The 22,686-nt window shown below is 39.5% G+C and overlaps 1 protein-coding gene across 1 annotated transcript in view; it reads left to right on the forward strand.

Moving 5' to 3' along the window:
• Window positions 1-22,686, forward strand: part of CCDC126 (coiled-coil domain containing 126) — a 52,986-nt gene that overhangs the window by 15,022 nt on the left and 15,278 nt on the right. Inside the window, exon 2 of the mRNA XM_082662393.1 lies at window positions 12,569-12,957. Coding sequence (XP_082518519.1) covers window positions 12,720-12,957 — 238 coding nt within the window. The 5' untranslated portion in view covers window positions 12,569-12,719. The remainder of the gene's footprint in view (window positions 1-12,568; window positions 12,958-22,686) is intronic.

Raw genomic sequence — 22,686 nt, forward strand, 5'->3', positions numbered from 1 at the left:
CTTGATCATGGTGTATGATCCGTTTAATGTGCTGTTGGATTCAGTTTGCTAGTATTTTGTTGAGGAGTTTTGCATCTATGTTCATCAGTGATATTGGCCTGTAGTTTTCTTTCTTTGTGACATCCTTGTCTGCTTTTGGTATCAGGGTGATGGTGGCCTCGTAGAATGAGTTGGGGAGTGTTCCTCCCTCTGCTATATTTTGGAAGAGTTTGAGAAGGATAGGTGATAGCTCTTCTCTAAATGTTTGATAGAATTCGCCTGTGAAGCCATCTGGTCCTGGGCTTTTGCTTGTTTGAAGATTTTTAATCAGTTTCAATTTCAGTGCTTGTGATTGGTCTGTTCATATTTTCCATTTCTTCCTGATTCAGTCTTGGCAGGTTGTGCCTTTATAAGAATTTGTCCATTTCTTCCAGGTTGTCCATTTTATTGGCATAGAGTTGCTTGTAGTAATCTCTCATGATCTTTTGTATTTCTGCAGTGTCAGTTGTTACTTCTCCTTTTTCATTTCTAATTCTATTGATTTCAGTCTTCTCCCTTTTTTCTTGATGAGTCTGGCTAATGGTTTATCAATTTTGTTTATCTTCTCAAAGAACCAGCTTTTAGTTTTATTGATCTTTGCTATCATTTCCTTCATTTCTTTTTCATTTATTTCTGATCTGATTTTTATGATTTCTTTCCTTTTGCTAACTTTGGGATTTTTTGTGTTCTTGTTTCTCTAATTGCTTTAGGTGCAAGGTTAGGTTGTTTATTCGAGATGTTTCCTGTTTCTTAAGGTAGGATTGGATTGCTATAAACTTCCCTCTTGGAACTGCTTTTGCTGCATCCCATAGGTTTTGGGTCATCATATCCCCATTGTCATTTTTTTCTAGGTAGTTTTTAATTTCCTCTTTGATTTCTTCAGTGATCACTTTGTTATTAAGTAGTGTATTGTTTAGTCTCCATGTGTTTGTATTTTTTACAGATCGTTTCCTGTAATTGATATCTAGTCTCATAGCATTGTGGTCGGAAAAGATACTTGATACAATTTCAGTTTTCTTAAATTTACCACGGCTTGATTTGTGACCCAAGATATGATCTATCCTGAAGAATGTTCCATGAGCACTTGAGAAAAATGTGTATTCTGTTGTTTTTGGATGGAATGTCCTATAAATACCAATTAAGTCCATCTTGTTTAATGTATCATTTAAAGCTTGTGTTTCCTTATTTATTTTCATTTTGGATGATCTGTCCATTGGTGAAAGTGGGGTGTTAAAATCCTCTACTATGAATGTGTTACTGTCGATTTCCCCTTTTATGGCTGTTAGTATTTGCCTTATGTATCGAGGTGCTCCTATGTTGGGTGCATAAATATTTACAATTGTTATATCTTCTTCTTGGATCGATCCCTTGATCATTATGTAGTGTCCTCCTTTGTCTCTTCTAATAGTCTTTATTTTAAAGTCTATTTTTTCTGATACGAGAATTGCTACTCCAGCTTTCCATTTGCATGAAATATCTTTTTCCATCCCCTTACTTTCAGTCTGTATGTGTCTCTAGGTCTGAAGTGGGTCTCTTGTAGACAGCATATATATGGGTCTTGTTTTTGTATCCATTCAGCCAATCTGTGTCTTTTGGTGGGAGCATTTAGTCCATTTACATTTAAGGTAATTATCAATATGTATGTTCCTATTCCCATTTTCTTAATTGTTTTGGGTTTGTTATTGTAGGTCTTTTCCTTCTCTTGTGTTTCTTGCCTAAAAAGTTCCTTTAGCAGTTGTTGTAGAGCTGGTTTGGTGGTGCTGAACTCTCTCAGCTTTTGCTTGTCTGTAAAGGTTTTAATTTCTCCATCAAATCTGAATGAGATCCTTGCTGGGTAGAGTAATCTTGGTTGCAGGTTTTTCTCCTTCATCACTTTAAATATGTCCTGCCAGTCCTTTCTGGCTTGCAGAGTTTCTGCTGAAAGATCAGCTGTTAACCTTATGGGGATTCCCTTGTGTGTTATTTGTTGTTTTTCCCTTGCTGCTTTTAATATGTTTTCTTTGTATTCAATTTTTGACAGTTAGATTAATATGTGTCTTGGCGTATTTCTCCGTGGATTTATCCTGTATGGGACTCTGTGTACTTCCTGGACTTGATTATTTCCTTTCCCATATTAGGGAAGTTTTCAACTATAATCTCTTCAAATATTTTCTCAGTCCCTTTCTTTTTCTCTTCTTCTTCTGGAACCCCTATAATTCGAATGTTGGTGTGTTTAATGTTGTCCCAGAGGTCTCTGAGACTATCCTCAGTTCTTTTCATTCTTTTTTCTTTATTCTGCTCTGCAGTAGTTATTTCCACTATTTTATCTTCCAGGTCACTTATCCGTTCTTCTGCCTCAGTTATTCTGCTATTGATCCCATCTAGAGTATTTTTCATTTCATTTATTGTGTTGTTCATCGTTGCTTGTTTCATCTTTAGTTCTTCTAGGTCCTTGTTAACTGTTTCTTGCATTTTGTCTATTTCCAAGATTTTGGATCATCTTTACTATCATTATTCGGAATTCTTTTTCAGGTAGACTGCCTATTTCCTCTTCATTTGTTAGGTCTGGTGGGTTTTTATCTTGCTCCTTCATCTGCTGTGTGTTTTTTTGTCTTCTCATTCTGCTTATCTTACTGTGTTTTGGGTCTCCTTTTTGCAGGCTGCAGGTTTGTAGTTCCCGTTGTTTTTGGTGTCTGTACCCAGTGGTTAAGGTTGGTTCAGTGGGTTCTTTAGGCTTCCTGGTGGAGGGGACTAGTGACTGGTGTTCAGGTGGATGAGGCTGGATCTTGTCTTTCTGGTGGGCAGGTCCACGTCTGGTGGTGTGTTTTGGGGTGTCTATGGACTTATTATGATTTTAGGCAGCCTGTGTGCTAATGGGTGGGGTTGTATTCCTGTCTTGCTACTTGTTTGGCATAGGATGTCCAGCACTGTAGTTTGCTGGTTGTTGAGTGAAGCTGGGTGCTGGTGTTGAGATGGAGATCTCTGGGAGATTTTCGCCATTTGATATTATGTGAAGCTGGGAGGTCTCTTGTGGACCAGTGTCCTGGAGTTGGCTCTCCCACCTCAGAGGCACAGCACTGACTCCTGGCAGCAGCACCAAGAGCCTTTCATCCACACGGCTCAGAATAAAAGGGAGAAAAAGTAGAAAGAAAGAATTAGTAGAAGTAGAAAGAAAGAAATAAAGAAAGAAAGGATGGAGGGAGGGAGGGAGGAAGGAAGGAATGAGGGAAGGAAAGAAAAAAGAAGATAAGGTAAAATAAAATAAGATAAAATATAATAAAGTTATTAAAATAGAAAAATAATTATTAAGAGAAAAAAAAACGGACGGATAGAACCCTAGGACAAATGGTGGAAGCAAAGCTATACAGACAAAGTCTCACACAGAAGCATACACATACACAGTCACAAAAAGAGGAGAAGGGGAAAAAATCATAAATCTTGCTGTCAAAGTTCACCTCCTCAAGCTGGGATGATTCGTTGTCTAAAGGAGGGAAGGAAAGAAAGAAAGAATGAAGATAAAGTAAAATAAAATAAAGTTATTAAAATAAAAAGTAATTATTAAGGAAAAAATTAAGAAAAAAACGGACGGATAGAACCCTTGGACAAATGGTGGAAGCAAAGCTATACAGACAAAATCTCACACAGAAGCATACACATACACACTCACAAAAAGAGGAAAAGGGGAAAAAATAATAAATCTTGCTCTCAAAGTCCACCTCCTCAATTTGGGATGATTCGTTGTCTATTCAGGTATTCCACAGATGCAGGTACATCAGGTTGATTGTGGAGCTTTAATCCGCTGCTTCTGAGGCTGCTGGGAGAGATTTCCCTTTCTCTTCTTTGTTCTCACAGCTCCAGGGGCTCAGCTTTGGATTTGGCCCCGCCTCTGCGTGTAGGTCGCCGGAGGGCGTCTGTTTTTTGCTCAGACAGGACGAGGTTAAAGGAGCCGCTGATTCAGGGGCTCTGGCTCACTCAGGCTGGGAGAAGGGAGGGGTACGGAGTGCGGGGCGGTCCTGCGGCGGCAGAGGCCGGCGTGACGTTGCACCAGCCTGAGGCGCGCCGTGTGTTCTCCCGGGGGAGTTGTCCCTGGATCCCGGGACCCTGGCAGTGGCGGGCTGCACAGACTCCCCGGAAGGGGTGTGTGGATAGTGACCTGTGCTCGCACTCAGGCTTCTTGGTGGTGGCAGCAGCAGCCTTAGCATCTCATGCCCGTCTCTGGGGTCCGCGCTGTTAGCCGTGGCTCGCGCCTGTTTCTTGGAGCTCCTTTAAGCAGCATTCTTAATCCTCTCTCCTCGCACACCAGGAAACAGAGGGAAGAAAAAATCTCTTGCGTCTTCAGCAGGTCCAGACTTTTCCCTGGACTCCCTCCTGGCCAGCCGCAGCGCACTAATCCCCTGCAGGCTGTGTTCACGCCGCCAACCCCAGTCCTCTCCCTGGGATCCGACCAAAGCCCGAGCCTCAGCTCCCAGCCCCACCCGCCCCTGCGGGTGAGCAGACAAGCCTCTTGGGCTGGTGAGTGCTGGTTGGCACCAATCCTCTGTGTGGGAATCTCTCTGCTTTGCCCTCCGCAACTCCTGTGGCTGCGCTCTCCTCCGCGGCTCCGAAGCTTCCCCCTCCGCCACCCGCAGTCTCTGCCCGTGAAGGGGCTTCCTAGTGTGTGGAAACCTTTCCTCCTTCACAGCTCCCTCCCACTGGTGCAGGTCCTGTCCCTGTCCTTTTGTCTCTGTTTATTCTTTTTTCTTTTTCTCTACCCAGGTACGTGGCGTGTTTCTTGCCTTTAGGGAGGTCTGAGGTCTTCTGCCAGCATTCAGTTGGTGCTCTGCAGGAGTTGCTCCACGTGTAGATGTATTTCTGGCGTATCTGTGGGGAGGAAGGCGATCTCCGCGTCCTACTCCTCTGCCGTCTTCCCAGAAGCCTCGGCAATTTCTCTGATTTTTTTTTTTTTTAATAATTGCTGTAGGGGAAGGAAAAAACCTTTTCATCTACCTTCTTAGGTTCAGTGCCCAGGGCTCTGCAAACTAAACTGACAAAAGATCGATCAACTGGAGAAAAAGGTTTTTTTCATGTGCAAATGGTGGGCATCACAGAAATGAAATGAAAGCGCCAAAGAAGTAGTTAGTGCTGAGAGCTTATATACCATTTAAACAAAGAGCCATAAATTGTGGAAATGTGACAAGACAAAGGAAAAGGAGTCTGAGCTTCTGGAGGTAGTAAATTGTGGGAAGGTGAATAAATGGGGGAAACTAATGGAAGATAAGGTTTCTTTTAGTAAGGTGTATTTGTTCAGATTTATCTCAGCATCTGTGCCTTGTCTCCTGTGATAAGAGTGTTCTCACCTTTCTCATAGGTAATTCATGTCTTGCTTTTAGGCAGAAAAGGGGAGTACAGGGAGGCCTTCCTGCATCTGTTATTTGTCAGTTACCTTCAGCTCAAAATAATCCTTATACCAAAGTGGCATATTTTGGGTTGGCATGTTCTGATGCCCTTCATAGCCATGCTGATGGGTGTGAAGTGGTATTTCATTGTGGTTTTAATTTGCATTTCCCTAAGGATTAGTGATTTGAGCATCTTTTCATGTGCTTATTGACAATTTGCATATCTCCTTTGGAGAAATTTAAATTGTGACTATTCAAATCATGACTTGTTTTGCTGAGGACAATGGCTTGAAGTGGGGTTGGAGAGGAATCTGGGAAACCACTTGAGAAGTAGCTGCAGGAATTCAGTTGGAGATGATGGTACTTGGACCACACTCTCTTGCCCTTCTTCAAATCTAGTGCTCTACAGATACTTCATTTTAAGTGTGTCTCCTCTCCTTAATTCTTCTACCTTTGGGCCACATGGTGTGTAATTTCTTTTTCTTTTTTTCCCCTTAAATATTTAGTAGGTATGTTACCTACTTGTTTTAATTTAATTAAATTAATTTATTATTTTTTTTTTATTGGGGTATAGTTGTTTTACAATGTTGTGTTAGTTTCTACTGTACAGCAAAGTGGAGTTCCCTGTGCTATATGGCATGTTCTTATTAGTTATCTGTTTTATACATTTTAGTGTATATATGTCAATCCTAGTCTCCCAGTTCATCCCCCCCACCTCGCTTTTCCCTCTTGGTGTCCATACGTTTGTTCTCTACATCTGTGTCTCTATTTCGGTGTGTAATTTTCTTTTGTAATTTCTGCAGTTGGATTGATCTTGGATGACCTTGGCCTACAGTGGCTTGAAGCAGGATTTCGGTTCCTGGCCAGAGATTGAGGTCAGGCAGCGGCAGTGAGAGTGCTGAATCCTAGCCACTGTACCACCAGGGACCAGTGGCCAGTGACAAGGCCCTGGCCTGTCAGCTGTGTAGAAATGAATTTCCACATAGAGATGGAAAGTAGTGAAGCAAGTAAAGTGTTTATTAGGAGGAAAAAGAGTACAGTACGTGTGGATAGATGCATGGGTGGGCTCAGAGAGAGAGTCATACCCTTGTGGCAGTTTGAATCACTTTTATGGGGCATTTCTTCTGGGTTTCCTTTGGCCAGTCATCTTGCTTTGCCTGGTTCTGAGTCCGTATTAGGTATATCTCAGGGTCATCCCATGTGTGATGCACATCTCTTAGCCAAGGTGGATTCTAGCTAAGAGGCCTATGGGTAGTTGATATCACTGTGGGGTGGTGCCCCCTCCGTTTTTGACCTCCAAGGAGTCTTTCTGCTCATGTGTAGTCAGGGAGGTCTCCTTGACTTTGAGAATGAGGAATATATGGTCTTTCATCCCTTATCTGGGCAGGGCCCAGCCTCCTCCATCATCCTGCTTTTATGGAGTTTCTGTCCACAGGGGAGAAACTGTTCAGCCTGGGGTCCATCTGTCTCCCACCACAGGATGAGAAATTTCCCCTGGGAGTTCTAAAAATATTCAGAAGTCTCTCTTAGGTCAAAATAATAATGATGATGAAGGTGATAAATTTACTGAACCAAAACTTGGGTCCGCCTGTGTGCAGTAAAGCCAAGCCAGTCTGCTGACACTGGGTTGTCGGAAGGGGAAGCACAGTGTTTATTGTAAGGCGCCATAGAAGGAGTCTGGGACAGCTAATACACAAAAAGCCTGTTTTCAGGGAGAAGTGTTTTTTTTTTTTTTTTTTTTTTAAGGACATGGAGGAATTTTTTTAAAATTAATTAATTAATTTTTGGCTGTGTTGGGTCACCGTTGCAGTGCATGGGCTTCTCATTGCTGTGGCTTCTCTTGTTGCAGAGCATGGGCTCTAGGCATGTGGGCTCAGTAGTTGTGGCTCGCGGGCCCTAGAGCGCGGACTCAGTAGCTGTGGTGCACGGGCTTAGTTGCTCCGCGGCATGTGGGATCTTCCCGGACCAGGGCTGGAACCCATGTCCCCTCCATTGACAGGGGATTCTTAACCACTGTGCCATCAGGGAAGCCCAGGGAGAAGTTTTTATAGGCAAAATTTAGGGTGAGAGCTGTGTGGTGTGTGACTTCCTTCTGATTGGTTGGGGGTGAGGTAACAGGGTGGTCTTCCACAAATTTTGTGCTCAGACTGAAGTTACTGTCTTCCAACTGGGTGGGGACTTTAGTTCCTGAAGAAGAACTCAGAGGCGTGTTACGTTCATTCCTTGGGGAGGAACCAGAACCTTGCCCTGTTACTGCACTATGGTTTCTTGACTGCTCCTTTGTTTCTGCATTCTCTCACTTCCCTAATTAGCGACTGTTTGAATATGTCCTTTGGAACTCAGGGAAGGTCTAGGAGGGTGAATGAAGCCTATTTCCTAAAAACAAGAAACGGGACACAGAAAGGATTTGTACCCAGGAGGCCCACACAGGGTCTTGCTCCATTTCAATAATGATTTTATTTTTGCCTTTAAAAACTCCAGTTGTTACTTGGGACATATTTGAAGTTTTATTTTTTTAAGTGATTAGTAGGAAATTAATATAGTGGCCTAGAAGTTAGGATTTAAAAGTTTTTGGATTTTAGACTATTTTGGTGGAGGAAGAACTCTAATAAATAATCTGCTGGATGGTAGCCATAAGTTCTCAACGACAGTGTAGGCCTTTTAGACTTCTAGTTATTGTCTCCATCCTGATCTAGGTGGCCTTCCAGGAGCTGGACCAGTACTTGAAACACAAAGAAAAACTGGGGAGGTTCAAAGTGCATGTTCTATGCCATTTGCAACTTTGAACATTGCACAGAAAGGAGAGATAATGAACTTTCCCTTTTCTTTCTCCTTCCTAAAGATTGAGTCTAAGAATTATTTCTCTTTAAAAGCACTAAAGTACATTACCTTTAGTTGCTAAAGAATTCAAAAACTTCTTGTCTGCTTTTTTTCTATACGAAACCACAGAAATATCTCTTAGAGAACAGAACAGTATATTCATGTTAATCCTAGGGACTGAAGTGGTCCCAGTGGAAATTGCTTTCTATTCAGTCCACCCCCACCCCTGCCTAGTAAATGCAGGGCCTAGCCCACCCTGGCAGGAATGACTTGTGTTCCAGCAGAGATCCCTTGTTTTCTCTCTCTCTAACCCCTTCCCCTTCAAAGTCATTATAGGTAGGCACAGGTAGGAATTCTGTGTCATACCTGATGAACTGACTTGTAACATTGAAATTAGTGGCCCTTCCTGTAGCTGTCGTTGCTGTTTAATGAAGCAATTTGCGATTTGGACAAACTTTGCTATACATTGGAATAAAATAGGACTCTTCAAAAAATACTGATGCCTGGCTCTGAGCTCCAGGCATTCTAATTTAATTGATATGGGGTGTGACCCAGCATCGGGATTAAAAAGAAAACAACACAACAAAACTCTCCACGCGGTTTTAATGTGAAATATTCCCTGAGAAGAGACCAAAGGCAGAATTGTGTCCTTGTTGGAATTTTAGTCACTTCTGCTGGGCTTGCTTGGAATTGCTTGTGGAAGTGAACCCTTAGGTAGAACAGTTTTCAGGTTGTCTTGTGTCACAGCAGAGAATCCTCATGGGCCATTGAACTGCTCAGCTCTTTGTCAGGCATAAGCTGGCTCTGGGCCATCTTTTCAACTTAGAGAAGGCTTCAGGCTATCCTTTCTTCCTGGTAGCTCCCACACTCACTTTATTCCTTCGTGTCCTTTTGTAGTTCTGTAATATCGCATGGGGTTAATTGCTCCCAACTTCTCACCTCTTTGCTATTCCCAAAGACAAACCCTTTTACAGTAAATATTTTACTCATCTCCACAGAAAAACATATAAGGAACACAAGCAAGTTATTGATACAAAGCATATAAATTTCTTACTGTAGAGTCCCTGTAAAAGTTCCTGACTTCCTCCTGTGATGGCCTGCTTTAATTTTGTTGAGGGCAGTGGTGAGCAGACACATTCCATGTAGAGTCAAGCCTATGAAGACCTTTGATGAAAGCCTCTTTTCTGAATCTGATGGTACAGTTGGGTAATATACAGTCAATATAGAGCAATAAGGGGCTCTTTATTTAATGTTTGCAGCTTAGATCGTTGGGTCCCTCACACTGAGAAACACTAGGTTTAAACTAGGCCTCCTTGTTCCCTGGGATTTATTACTTTGGGGGCATATCCTCCTCAGCTGTGCTTCTGCCTTGTCCACTACCAGTGTTTTCTCTCTGTGTCTGGTTTTGGTACTGCCACTCACACGTTAAGCAAAGTTTGTGTTCATAATGGTGAGCAGCCTGTCATTCTTAATCTTGTACCTACTTAGAAGGATTTTACCTCTTACCATCAGGCTCCCTGTTTGACTGTTTTCCTCCACTAGCCACCCCTGCTTCCTTACCCACGAATCTCCTGTTCTCTGCCTGATGCCATTTACAGTTTAGGGAGTTGTCACTTTATTGTAGAGTTTTGTAAAACCTAGGAGTTCTAATAGGACTGGGTTTAAGGACCCTTTTAAAGGAAAGGAGAGACCCTGAATGGAGATGGAGATTCCGAATTTGTGGACTTGTAGCCCTTGCCAGAGTTTGGGCAAGTGAAGTCAGTGGACCTGGCTAAAAATCTTAGGCAGGCTAACCACTCAAACAAAGCCTTAATTTAATCATCTCTAAAGTGGGAATAACAACAACATTTTTCTTCTGAGGTTATGCAAATATTAAATGAAGTAACCTTTGTGAAGTGTTTATTTCAGAGCTAGGCCCATGATAAGGACTCAGCACTCGTTCACCGCTGCAGTTTGTGCTGCTCCTGTTTTATTGGCATTGCTGTAAAAGAGGGGCGGTGGTTAAGAGCCTGAGCTTTGAATCCTCTTTCTCAACGGTATCTAGTTGTTGGACCTTGGGCAAGTTATTTAATGTCTCTTCGCTTCAGTGTTTTCACCTGTTTAAGTGAGAATATTAGTGTGGGATGTTGTGAAGATTAAATAAGTTAATTCATGTAAGGAGCTTAGAGCAGAGTCTGGTAAAGTAAGTGATTGTAGTAATGATTGTTGATGTTATTTAATTGAAGTATGCTCTGTCCTTCTGGTTTTCAGTCTCTCCCTTTTTGGTCTTGGATAGGTATAGTAACCTAGAGCTTTCTCAGCTGTCATTTTAACCTTCATTTGCCAAAATACCTTCAAGTCTATGTTCTCGATTCTCTGGTGATGTCACTTTTCTGGCTTTGTTGTCATGCCACCTTTAGAACCCTGTTCCGACTGCTTCAGGACAGATTCCCAGTTGACTTTTACACTGAGTGCTGGGTCAGATAATCTAGCACTCAGGTCAAACTTGAAAAGACATAGGAGCCTGTAAAGATTTATAAAAGAATACATTTAACATACATTTATCAAAGAATGTTTTAAAATTTTGCTTGAGAATCCAGAATTTCTACTTTCTGAACTCAAATGTAAAAATCTTTGTAGAAAAAGATATTAGGTAACGTTTACCTTACTTTGCTAAGCAAAGTTTAGTAAAATCCAGTATTGATATTAATGGTTTTGTTTCAATGAGATCTGAGGGGGTTTATTGTGTGCATGGTAACTAAAGAAAAAAGCAGAAGTGGAAGAAAATTAGAAAATGAGTTAATTCCTAATTTTTAATACTGTTATTAGTTTACCATAGTAATTAATATACCCAGTTAGTGGTGTAGTCATGCTTGTAGTGAGGTTTGGCAGGATGAGTACACTTCATCAAGAGTAGATTGGTGTTCTTCAGACCTTGGAGCTCCAGGATTTATTAGACGCGTGTCGGGGACTACGTAACCGGGTGGGGGAAAGTAAGAGTGGTCATTTTCTGAACAAGAATTGGCAGGGCAAGAGGTCCCCCACTTACACATACCTCAGCACACATGCATCTGCTAGAGAAGCTTTGATTGTATGTATTTTGTTTTGATATTTTGCATAAGATTATTGAGTAAATACTTTATTTTATTTAAAAAAAGGTTTGAAAGCAGCTATGCTGGAAAGCAAATTTCTAGGGCAAAACATGGTTTTCCTACTGCCTAGCATATATGCTGACTCATAAATATGTGTTGAAAATGATTGAGTGCTTCACCTTTATTGATACTGTATTCATTTCTAGTCTTATTATCCTCAAACTAGATTTTTTTAGTTCACTGATTATACTCTATTAAGTGGGTTAGAATTAGCATGTTTTATTTGACCATACTACTCTAGGAAGTTAAAAAGTTCTTAAGATTATTTTCATTAAGCTGTTAAATGCACTTTTTGACTCCAGGTATATTTCTTCCTAACGAATTTTACTCCATTAGACGTAATTGAAGAGTTTTCTTCACTGGACACTTTGGTGATTCATGCACATTGTTACTGTCCAGGTGTTTGAAGATTCCATGATGGTCATTACCTTTCTCTTTTTTAAAAAACTGAAGTATATAACCTTTCAATTTTCCCTTAAATTATAAAAATTATAAATTTTATAAATTATAAAAATACCTGCATTATTTAAAATTTAGAATTGTAAATTGTAAATTTGGAAAGGTAAAAAAAAATTTCTACCTGTTTTAGCACATGTCATGTCTGGTATAAACTTAAAAGTGTGAACTTAGAAATTACAACTTATTTTTCAACTTAAGATTGGATGCTTTTTAAGATTATCTCATTGCCATTAGTAGTATTTTCTAGTGACATTTTCAAATACTGGCATTCTTATTTATATTGTGGGTTTTGTTTTTGGTTTTGTTTTTTTTAAAGTCAGACAGCCTTTTTCATCTTCCAGTCTGTTTCACCTTTCCTTATTTCTTACTTTCATTTTGGCATCAACCTCTTTTTTCTTTTTAAAGGAGGAGGAGGAGGAATTGCTTTTACACATTTAGGTTGGTGACCTCTATTTGAATGGGCTGAGATCTGCTATAAATCTTATATATCCATAGTTTTAGTTACAAATGATAAGAAGTCATTCAAAGAATTTTGTGACCATGGTGGCATTTCTTTCAGGTAGTTTTAATGAATTGACATTTATTTCTAGTTTAAATTGTTGAAGAGCTATGTAAATGGAGCTGATAAAAGACCCAGAAGCTTATTTAGTGGTAGAGAAAGTTATCAAAGAAGTTGATCCAGTTCTGAATAAAAACTGTTTATAGAATCTCTTCTTATCTATCATTGTCTATTCTGTTACTGATGCAGGTTAAGACTAATCACCTTTTTTCTTCTCAATTTTACAGAGTTAATTGAGAGTTGGAGGCAACCTTGCTGAAGATGAAGAATATACATTAGAGGAGAAGATTTTTTTCTTTTTTCTTTGAAAAGTCTTGATTGTTTGGTGGCTTGCCTCTAGTTACCGTTTTTCAATTGAGTCTATTTGCTTCATCAGAAATGATTTTTACAATCTCAAGAAAAAATATGTCCCAGAAATTGAGTTTACTGTTGCTTATATTTGGACTCATTTGGGGATTGATGTTACTGCACTATACTTTTCAACAACCAAGACATCAAAGCAGTGTCAAGTTACGTGAACAAATACTAGATTTAAGCAAAAGATACGTTAAAGCTCTAGCAGAGGAAAATAAGAACACAGTGGATGTCGAGAATGGCGCTTCTATGGCAGGATATGGTAAGATAATGGTAGAATATTCCTAGTTTTCTCCTCTTCATCCTGTCCCCATTTAAAGATAGTCATGGAAATCCAACTCACTACTTCATGCACAGGTGTTCCCAAAGTAACTTTATCTTGACTTTTTATTATTAAAAATTTCAAATGTACTGAAAAATAGAAACATGATAAATACCCATATATCCATCACTTAGATTTTAACAATTTAAACATCTTACAATATTTGTTTTCTCCAATTTTTGGAGACTATTTAAATTAAAAATTGTGACATTTCACTGCTAGATATTTCCATGTGTATCTCTAAAATAATGACTTTTTTCTACATAATTAGTATTTTTATTGATGTTTTATCGTGTAGATATGATTGAATCATTAGCCACTTGGTTGAACTCAATTTCCTGGTCTCCCCTGCCTCCCCCAACTGAAAAGCCCTAACCCTCTAATGGCAGGGTTGGTCTTTCTGACATGGCGAACCCCCATTCTGAGTTATCTCAGCACGAACTATCTAGGGGCCCACCATGAATAACAAAGACAATCAGTCAGGAACTTCCAGGCTTTTGGAGGCTACCTCCCAGGAACCTGGGACAAAGGCCAGCCGAATTCTTTATTACATAGTATCAGTGTCTATTTTTTTTGGTATATATTAGTATATTTAGGTCTTTTCTCTTGGGCTGGTCAGATTCTCTAGAGAAGAACTTCCAGTCTCTTGCAGGATGTATATGCCTCCAGGTGTGTGGGATCTGAATGGGAGGAAAAGGGTTGGGGAGGAGGGGTAGCCTCAGCACTCACTAAGTGAATTTCACTTACTTCCCCAGTTTTCAGTTTGGTGCCCAGGCCCTTAAATGTTTTACTGGCTTCCAAAAACACATCTCAGATTTTCTGCAATGATGGAGGGGCTGTTGTCTAGTTTGGAGTGGTAAAAAAAGTTTAGAAATCAAATTGCTTTATAGATAAATTTTCACCCATTCCTTCTGTTTTTGGTCCCCTTTTCACCCTGTTTTCATTGGTACCTGGTGCAGCTGTTTCTGGGCCTTTTCGGGGTGGGCTTCTGTGGAGAAAAATGAATTGCTGTTTGATTTTTCTTATTTTTTCAGTTTCTTTTTGGTTTCTCTTTTAATATCCAAGTTTTTCAGGTCTGCTAAATCAGTTAACACTCATCCATATGCTTTCCAGCTTCTGGAGTTCTGTTGCTGTTGTTTCCTCTCTTGCTATCTTTGTTTTGGCCCCATAGATTTATGCTTTTTTAAAAAAAGAGAAAAAAACACCTTTACTATTTTGGTAGGATAGCCACAGTCAGCAGAGGTTAAGTGCCTTGGTTGAGTTTACCATCTTTATCTGGGAATGCCCAAGACACTTTCTGTTTTTTCTTCTCCCACTTATGATGGGTAAACTCAACCAAGGCACTTAACCTCTGCTGACTGTGGCTATCCTACCAAAATAGTAAAGGTGTTTTTTTCTCTTTTTTTAAACAAAATGGAGGTACTTGTGGCAGATACACATGTAGTAGATGTTGTACTGTTTTGCATTCTGCTTAGTCCAAGGACACTGATAGAAACAATGAAGAAGCAATTCTTTTGGAACAAGAGAAATACTTGGAAAAAAATTCTTTCTGCTTGAACAAAATAACTGTGATATTTTAAAAGGTAGCTGTTCTATGCTGCCCAGCTGTGTATAACAGCTCAGTTTTGAAAGCAAAATGAGACTCATATACACATGGTATCCTATAAACTGTATTTTAAAATTTAATGTATGGTGGAGATATTTCAATATCAGTGAATATATGCCTGCATCATTTAATGGCCACACGGTATTTAACCAATTCCCTGAAATGTTTTTTGCTTATTTCTGATTATAAAAAAATTACTGTAAGCATTCAAATATTATAGAAATGTACAACATAGATAAGTAAAAGTAGAGCAGAGAGAGAGAATGTCAGTTAATTTGGCGTATATCGGGGATAGCACACTTTTTCTTATAGGGCTAAATAGTAAATATTTTCAGCTTTGTGGGTCATGTGGTCTCCTTTTCAATAAATGAACATGGCTATGTTCCAGTAAAACTTTTTTACAAAGACAGGCAGCCAACCAGCCGTAGTTTGCAGCCGTAGTTTCGTCAAGCACATTGTTTTATTTTGAAAATGGGATTGTACTACATATACTAGTTTGCAGCTTATTTGTTTTCACTTAATTGTTGTAGATATCTTTCCATGTTATTACAGATAGGTCTGTCTCATCTTTTTAATGACTTAACATTGTTTCATTTTATAAATATTCCTTTTTTTCTGCTTATTCTGTAGTAATGGATAATTTATTGGTAACCTTGTGTGCTGGATTTAGTGCTGTGATATATGTGTATCTGTGTATATGAAGTATATGTGTGAGTGATAAATGTGTGGACATTTTATGTTTGTGTGAATGTTTCAGAAGGATAGATTTCCTCAAGGTGGAATTTTTTGGCTGAAGGCATGTTAAATTTAATAGACACTTGTCAGATTGCCCTCCAGGGTGGCTCTACCGGCCCTACTAGCATTCTCCCAGCAGAGTGAAAGTGCCGGTTTCGTTCTTTCTTATTTTTTAATAGATTTATTTATTTATTTATATTTATTTATTTATTTATGGCTGCATTGGGTCTTCATTGCTGCGCTTGGGCTTTCTCTAGTTGTGGCGAACGGGGGCTACTCTTTGTTGCGGTGCACAGGCTTCTCATTGCAGTGGCTTCTCTTGTTGGGGAGCTTGGGCTCTAGCCGTGCGGGCTTCAGTAGTTGTGGCTTGCGGGCTCTAGAATGCATGCTCAGTAGTTGTGGCGCACGGGCTTAGTTGCTCCGCAGCATGTGGGATCTTCCTGGACCAGGGCTCAAACCCGTGTCCCCTGCATTGGCAGGTGGATTCTTAACCACTGCACCACCAGGGAAGTCCGAAAGTGCCAGTTTCTCCCCACTATACCCATTCTATTTAATTTTAAATGGCTTCTAATTGTTTGCTTTTGCATTTCTTTGTTTACAGGAGAGGTTGAAAGACTTTCTTGATTGTTAGCTATTTGTATTTCTTGTATGTGAGAATGAATTGTTTGTATCCTTTGTCAGTTTTTCTGCTGGGAAATTTGTTAATTGATCTTTTATAAAGATATTCATGCTGTCAGTATATGTAGCAGATGTCTTTCCTTTGATTTTTCAGTTGTCTAACAACTTGGTATATTGTTTTTAAAAATCTGTGTGGTTAAACATGTACATCATTTTTTATGGTTTAGTTATATGCTTAAAATATTTCTTCCAAAACTTACGTTCTCATATATTACTTTTTTTTTTTTTTTAACATTTATGTCTGTAATATAGTTGAGATTTCTGATGGAAGCAGTAAGAGATGCAGGGTCATTTTTCCAAACTAGGTAGCCAGTTATTTTAGTTTCATTACTTAAATTCTGTCCTTTCCTCCATTAATTTGGAATGACAATAAGATGGGAATTTCATGAATACTGGAGAACTTGAACTTTCAGCCATCTATAAAACCCATTTCTTTCATTGCTACTATATAAAAAGGCTAGTCCATCAAAAATATTTATTGAATGGTCTTCCCTTGAGCTATTTAACCTGATTTTCCTTGTTGGTAAAATAAACATAAGCTAATATATTTTTAAAAATGCTAGTCTACAATGAATTGTTACTATTGCAAAGGCCATGAACAAATCAATTGAACTTCTAAAGATTACTGTCTGTAAATCTTGAGCAGTAACTTGTGCTTTCTCTTTAAGATAACATTTCTAACTGTCTTATGTCTTGTTCTCAGCATTCTTAGTTTTCCCTAAGAAAAGAAGATTTTTGTTTCTTCCCATGTAACATCTCTTTTGGATTCTGGGGTTTGTCTAGAACAATGAATTGGGGGTTCTTGTTCTGATGCCCAATGACTGTTATAGAACACGTTGCAGTTGACATGTGGTTTCCTACACCTGAATGTACAGCAACACCAGTCTTTTAACCCCTCAGGCTTTCCCAGCTGAAGTCTGACCCTGCTTTCTTTTAAGAGTTTTGGTTTTACTATCTACTGTGGTTGCTGAACACTTTAAAAAAAAATGGACTCCAAAAATATTTTCAGAGAATTGGAGAACAGTTCAGTATTAATATTTAAATGCTTTCTGAAAATTAAGAAATGCTACCAGACACAGATAAAAACAAAACAAGATAAAACAAATACCCCTACAGAAGGCTTTTCTCTATAGCCAAAGAAGGGGCAGCCTAGCAAGACAAAAAACTTTTAGACAGGAAACGATTCTCCTCCAGCCAGACACCTCAGAAAAAAGTTGGTGACTGCACCACCAACCACATGATCAAAGGCTAAGTGAGGAGCATAGACTTCCCCCTTGTGAGGCTATAATGAGGCATCCAAACTCCCCCCACACCACATGGTACCAGTGGAGACCACATGGGGAGCCAGGACTTCCACCCTTGCATGGCAGTAATGAAGTGCTCATCTCCCTCCCTCTGGGGGTGATGTCAGAGGAATCCTAGTGGAGAGTCAGGACTTCTACCATGGCCCAATGGTAAAGAGCATCCCCGTCACAATGTCAGTGAAGAGTACGTGGGCACCTGGAACTCCCACTTCCATCCAGCAGTGATGAGGAGCTCACAGGTAACAGTGGAGGCCAAGTGGGAACCTAGACTTTTGCCTCTACCTGGTAGTAACAAGGTGACAGCCCTCTGCCCTGCCACAGTGGTATCAGAGAAAACTACCTAAAATAGGAAGCTTAAATGAGATCTGGACTTTCATAACAAAATATATAAATGTCCAGGTTTTAAGTATAAATCACTTGTCATACCAAGAACCAGGAAAATCTCAAACTGAATGAAAAAAGACAACCAATGACAGATGTTATCTGAAAAAGGTTTTTAAGCAGTCGGCATTAAAAGTGCTTCAATGAGGAATTAATGAACACAAAGCAAGTGAAAGAACAGAAAGCATCAACAAAGAAATAGAAAGTCTCAGCAGATAAATAGAGCACATAAAGGAAAACCAAATGGAAAATTTTGAACTGAAAAATACAATGATTGAAGTAAAATGTGTGAGTTAGCAGATTGACTCAAAAGCAGGAAGGAGAGGACAGAGGAAAGAATCAGTGAACTGGAGTGTAGAATAATGTAATTACACAATCTGAACAGCAGAGGGAAAATAGACTTAAAAAAAAAAATCCCAACGCTTTAGGGACCTGTGGGATTATAACAAAAGATTTTACATTTGTGTTGTCAGAGTTTTGGAAGGAGAAGAGAATGAGGGCAGAGCTGGAAAAGTACTCAAAAATATAATGACTACCAACTTCCTAAATTTTGCAAGAGACATAGACCCTCAGATTCAGGAAGCTGAGTGAACCCCAAGTAGGATAAGTTCAAAAAAGTCCATGCCAATACACATTGTAATTAAGCTTCTGAAAACTTAAAAGGGCATCTGGAAAAGAAAAAATTTTTAAAGCACCTAGAGGGACTTCCCTGGTGGTCCAGTGGTTAGGAATCCACCTGCCAATGCAGGGGACACGGGCTCCAGTCCTGGTCTGGGAAGATCCCACATGCCGTGGAGCAACTAAGCCCGTGTGCCACAACTACTGAGCCTGTGCTCTAGAGCCTGCAAGCCACAACTACTGAAGCCCTAGTGCCTAGAGCCCGTGCTCCGCAACAAGAGAAGCCACCGCAATGAGAAGCCTGTGCACAGCAACAAAGACCCAATGCAGCCAAAAATAAAAATAAATAAACTTATTTTTAAAAAAAAGCACCTAGAGAAAAATGACACTTATAGTGACAAAACAATTCAAATGACAGTGGATTTCTCATCAGAAACCATCAAGGCCAGAAATAGGTGGCATATTTTGTTTTAAGTGCTTAAAGAAAAGAGCTATCATTCCAGAATTCTATACCTGGTGAAAATATCCTTTAGGAATTAAGGGAAATCAAAGATATTTCTTAGATGAAGGAAAAACATTGTCACCAGCAGACCTACCCTAAGAGAAGGCTAAAGGAAGTTCTCTCAACAGAAAAGAAATGATAAAAAGGAGGAACCTTGGAACAATGAGGAAGGAAAGAACACAGTAAGTAAAAATAAGGGTAGGTCAGTAGGTTCCTTTTCTCCTTGAGTTTTCTAAATTATGATAGTTGAAGCAAAAATTATAACATTGCCTTCTAAATGTATGAAGAAGAAATATTTAAGGCAGTATCTTATAAATGAAGTAGGGTAAAAGGATGGTGTATTAGGGTTTTTGATAGAAACAGAGCAGGGAGAGGGAGAGATGGACTTGAAGAAACTGGCTCATGCTGTTATGGGCCTGTTACTGCCTGTTATGGGCCTGTTATGGGCCTGTTATGGGCCTGTTCCCATAGGGGCCTGTTATGGGAAGTCCAAGATCTGCAGGGCAGGCTGAAAATTCTGACAAGAGCCAGTGTTCCAGTCCTGAGTCTGAAGGCAGTCAGCCTGGGGGCAGAATTCTTTCCTGTTCCAGGAACCTTAGTCTTTTTTTTTTTTTTTTTTGGTTCGCGGGCCTCTCACTGTTGTGGCCTCTCCCGTTGCGGAGCACAGGCTCCGGATGCGCAGGCTCAGCGGCCATGGCTCACGGGCCCAGCTGCTCCGTGGCACATGGGATCTTCCCGGACCGGGGCATGAACCCGTGTCCCCTGCATCAGCAGGCGGACTGTCAACTACTGCACCACCAGGGAAGCCCCTTAGTCTTTTTTTTTTTAAGCTCTTCAGCTTATTAGATGAAGTCCACCCACATTATGGTAAATAATCTGCTTTACTGAAAGTCTACTGGTTTAAATGCTAATCACATCTAAAAACTACCTTCACAGCAACATCTAGACTGGTAGATTTGTCTAGGTACCATAGCCTAGCCAAGCTGACCCAAAATGAACCATCACAGATGGTAAAGAGAGGTAAAGCTCACTCAAATTGGTAAAATGACTGTGGCACATTATGTATATGATGTAATATCTAGAACAATAACTAAAACTATACAAAGAGATACATTTAAAAACCCTACAGAAAAATAAGAATTCTAAAAAATATTCAAATAACCCATAGGAAGGCAGGAAAAAGAAAACGAAGTGAAAAACAGAACCAACAAAACAAAAGATGAAATGTCAGACTTAAGTCCTAATATATCAAAATTACATTAATTATAAATGTTCTAAATACGCTAGTTAGAGGACATTGGCAGACTGAATTAAAAAACATGACCCAAGTATGTGCTGTCTACAAGAAAGTCACTTCAAATTTAATGATATTGGCTGGCTGAAAGTAAAAGGATGGGAAAAGATATGCAAACATTAATCAAAGGAAAGCAGGAGTGGCTGCATTAATAACAGGTAAAATAGACATCAGAGCAAAGAAAACTACCAGAGTCAGAGAATTAAATTATATAATCATAAAACAGTCAGCCCACCCAGAAGAAATAACAATCCTAAATGTATCTACAAAAATGATAGAACTGAAAGTAAAAATAGATAAATCCGCAATTATAGTTGAGAATTTAAAACACTCCTTGCTCAGGAACTGATAGAACTAGACAGAAAATCTGCAAAGATATAGAAGATCTGAAGAATGTAATCTAATCAGTGGAATCTTAGTTACATACACAGAAGCTCCATCAGCAACAGGAGGATATACATGTTTTTTAACAGTCCATGGAACATTCACCCAAATAGATACCCTTGGCCATAAAACAAATCTCAACAAATTTAAAAGAATTGAAATCATAAAGAGTGTATCCTGTGACTGCAGTGAACTCAAACTAGAAATTAATAACAGAGTGATAATAGGAAGATCTCCAAATAATTAGAAATTAAATAACACACTTCTAAATAATCTGTAAGTTAAAGAGGGAGCCTTGAGGGAAATTTTAAAAAATGCACTGATCTAAATGAAAACACAACATAAAAATTGTAGGACACAGCTAAAGTATGCTGAGAGGGAAGTTTACTTTAGAAAAGTACATACCTTAGAAAAGAGTGCATACTTTAGAAAAGAGGAAAAGTCTTAAATCCATAATCTAAGCTCCCACCTCAAGAACCTAGGTTCTTGAGTAAAACAAACCCAGATCAAAGCAGAAGGAAGGAAATGATAACGATAAGAACAGAAATAAATGAAATTGAAAGAAAAACAGAAAAAATCAGTGTAACAGCTTTTCTTTTGAAAGATGGGGGAAAAAACTGACAAACTTCTAGCAACACTGACCAAAAATAATTTGCCAATATCAGGAATGAAAAAGTGAGTGTCACTGCAGAACCTGCAGACATCAAAATCATAATAAGAGACTATTATGAACAGCTCTACATGTAAACACTATAACTTATATGAAAGGGGTCAGTTTCTCAAAAAACACAAACTAGCACACTCACCCAGTATGGAATAGATAATTTGAATAGCCGTATACAGGCATACCTCAGAGATACTCCGTTCCAGACCGCCGCAATAAAGCAAGTCACGTGAAGTTTTCGGTTTCCCGGCACATGTAAAAATTACGTTTACACTATAGTTTATTAAATGTGAAATAGTATTATGTCTAAAAAGCCAAATGTATCCACCTTAATTAAAAAGTTCTTTATTGCTAAAAAATGCTAACCATCATCTGAGCCTTCTGCAAGTCATAATTTTTATTTTATTTATTTATTTATTTTTACTGGTGGAGGGTCTTGCCTTGATATCCATGGCTGCTGAAGGGTGGGGAGGCTGTGGCAGTTTCTTAACATAAGACAGCAATGAAGTTTGCCACATCACTTGGCTCTTTGACAGATGATTTCTCTGTAGCATGCAATGCTGTTTGATGCAATGCTCTTGGATAGTGTTTTGCCCACCACAGAACTTCTTTCAGTATTAGAGTAACTCCTCAAAGCCTGCTGCTGCTTCATCAACTAAGATTATGTAATATTCTAAATCCTTTTTGTGTCATTTCAACTATCTTCACAGCATCTTCACCCGGAGTAGACTCCATGTCAGGAAACCACTTTTTTTGCTCATCCATGAGAAGCAACTCCTCATTCATTAAAGTTTTTTTTTTTTTATCATGAGATTGCATGATTTCAGTTACATCTTCAGTCTCCACTTCTAATTCTAGTTCTTTTGCTGTTTCTACCACATCTGCACATCTGATTGCAGATCACCATAACAAATACAGTAATAATGAAAAAGTTTAAATATTGCAAGAATTACCAAAATGTGACAAAGAGACATGAAGAGAGCAGATGCTGTTGGAAAAATGACACTGATAGACTCACTCGGCACAGGGTTGCCACAAACTGTCAGTTTGTAAAAAATGCAATATTTGCAAAGTGGAATAAAGCGAGATATGTCTGTAACTGTTAGGGAAATTGACTTATAGTTCAAGAACTTACAAAAAAGAAATCTTCAGGCCCAGATGGTTTCACTGGAGAATTCTATCAGAAATTTTAATAGGGGACATCCCTGGTGGCACAGTGGTTAAGAATCCACCTGCCAATGCAGGGGACACGGGTTTGATCCCTGGTCTGGGAAGATCCCACATGCCACAGAGCAACTAAGCCCATGCACCACAACTATTGAGCCTGTGCTCTAGGGCCCGTGGGCCACAACTACTGAGACCATGGGCCACAACTACTGAAGCCCATGCACTCTAGGGCCAATGTGCCACAACTACTGAAGCTTGCGTGCCTAGAGCCCGTGTTCTGCAACGAGAGAAACCACTGCAATGAGAAGCCTGCACACCGCAACAAAGAGTAGCCCC

The sequence above is a fragment of the Grampus griseus genome (assembly GCF_964374135.1).
Source record: "Grampus griseus genome assembly, chromosome: 9".
NCBI lineage: Eukaryota > Metazoa > Chordata > Mammalia > Artiodactyla > Delphinidae > Grampus > Grampus griseus.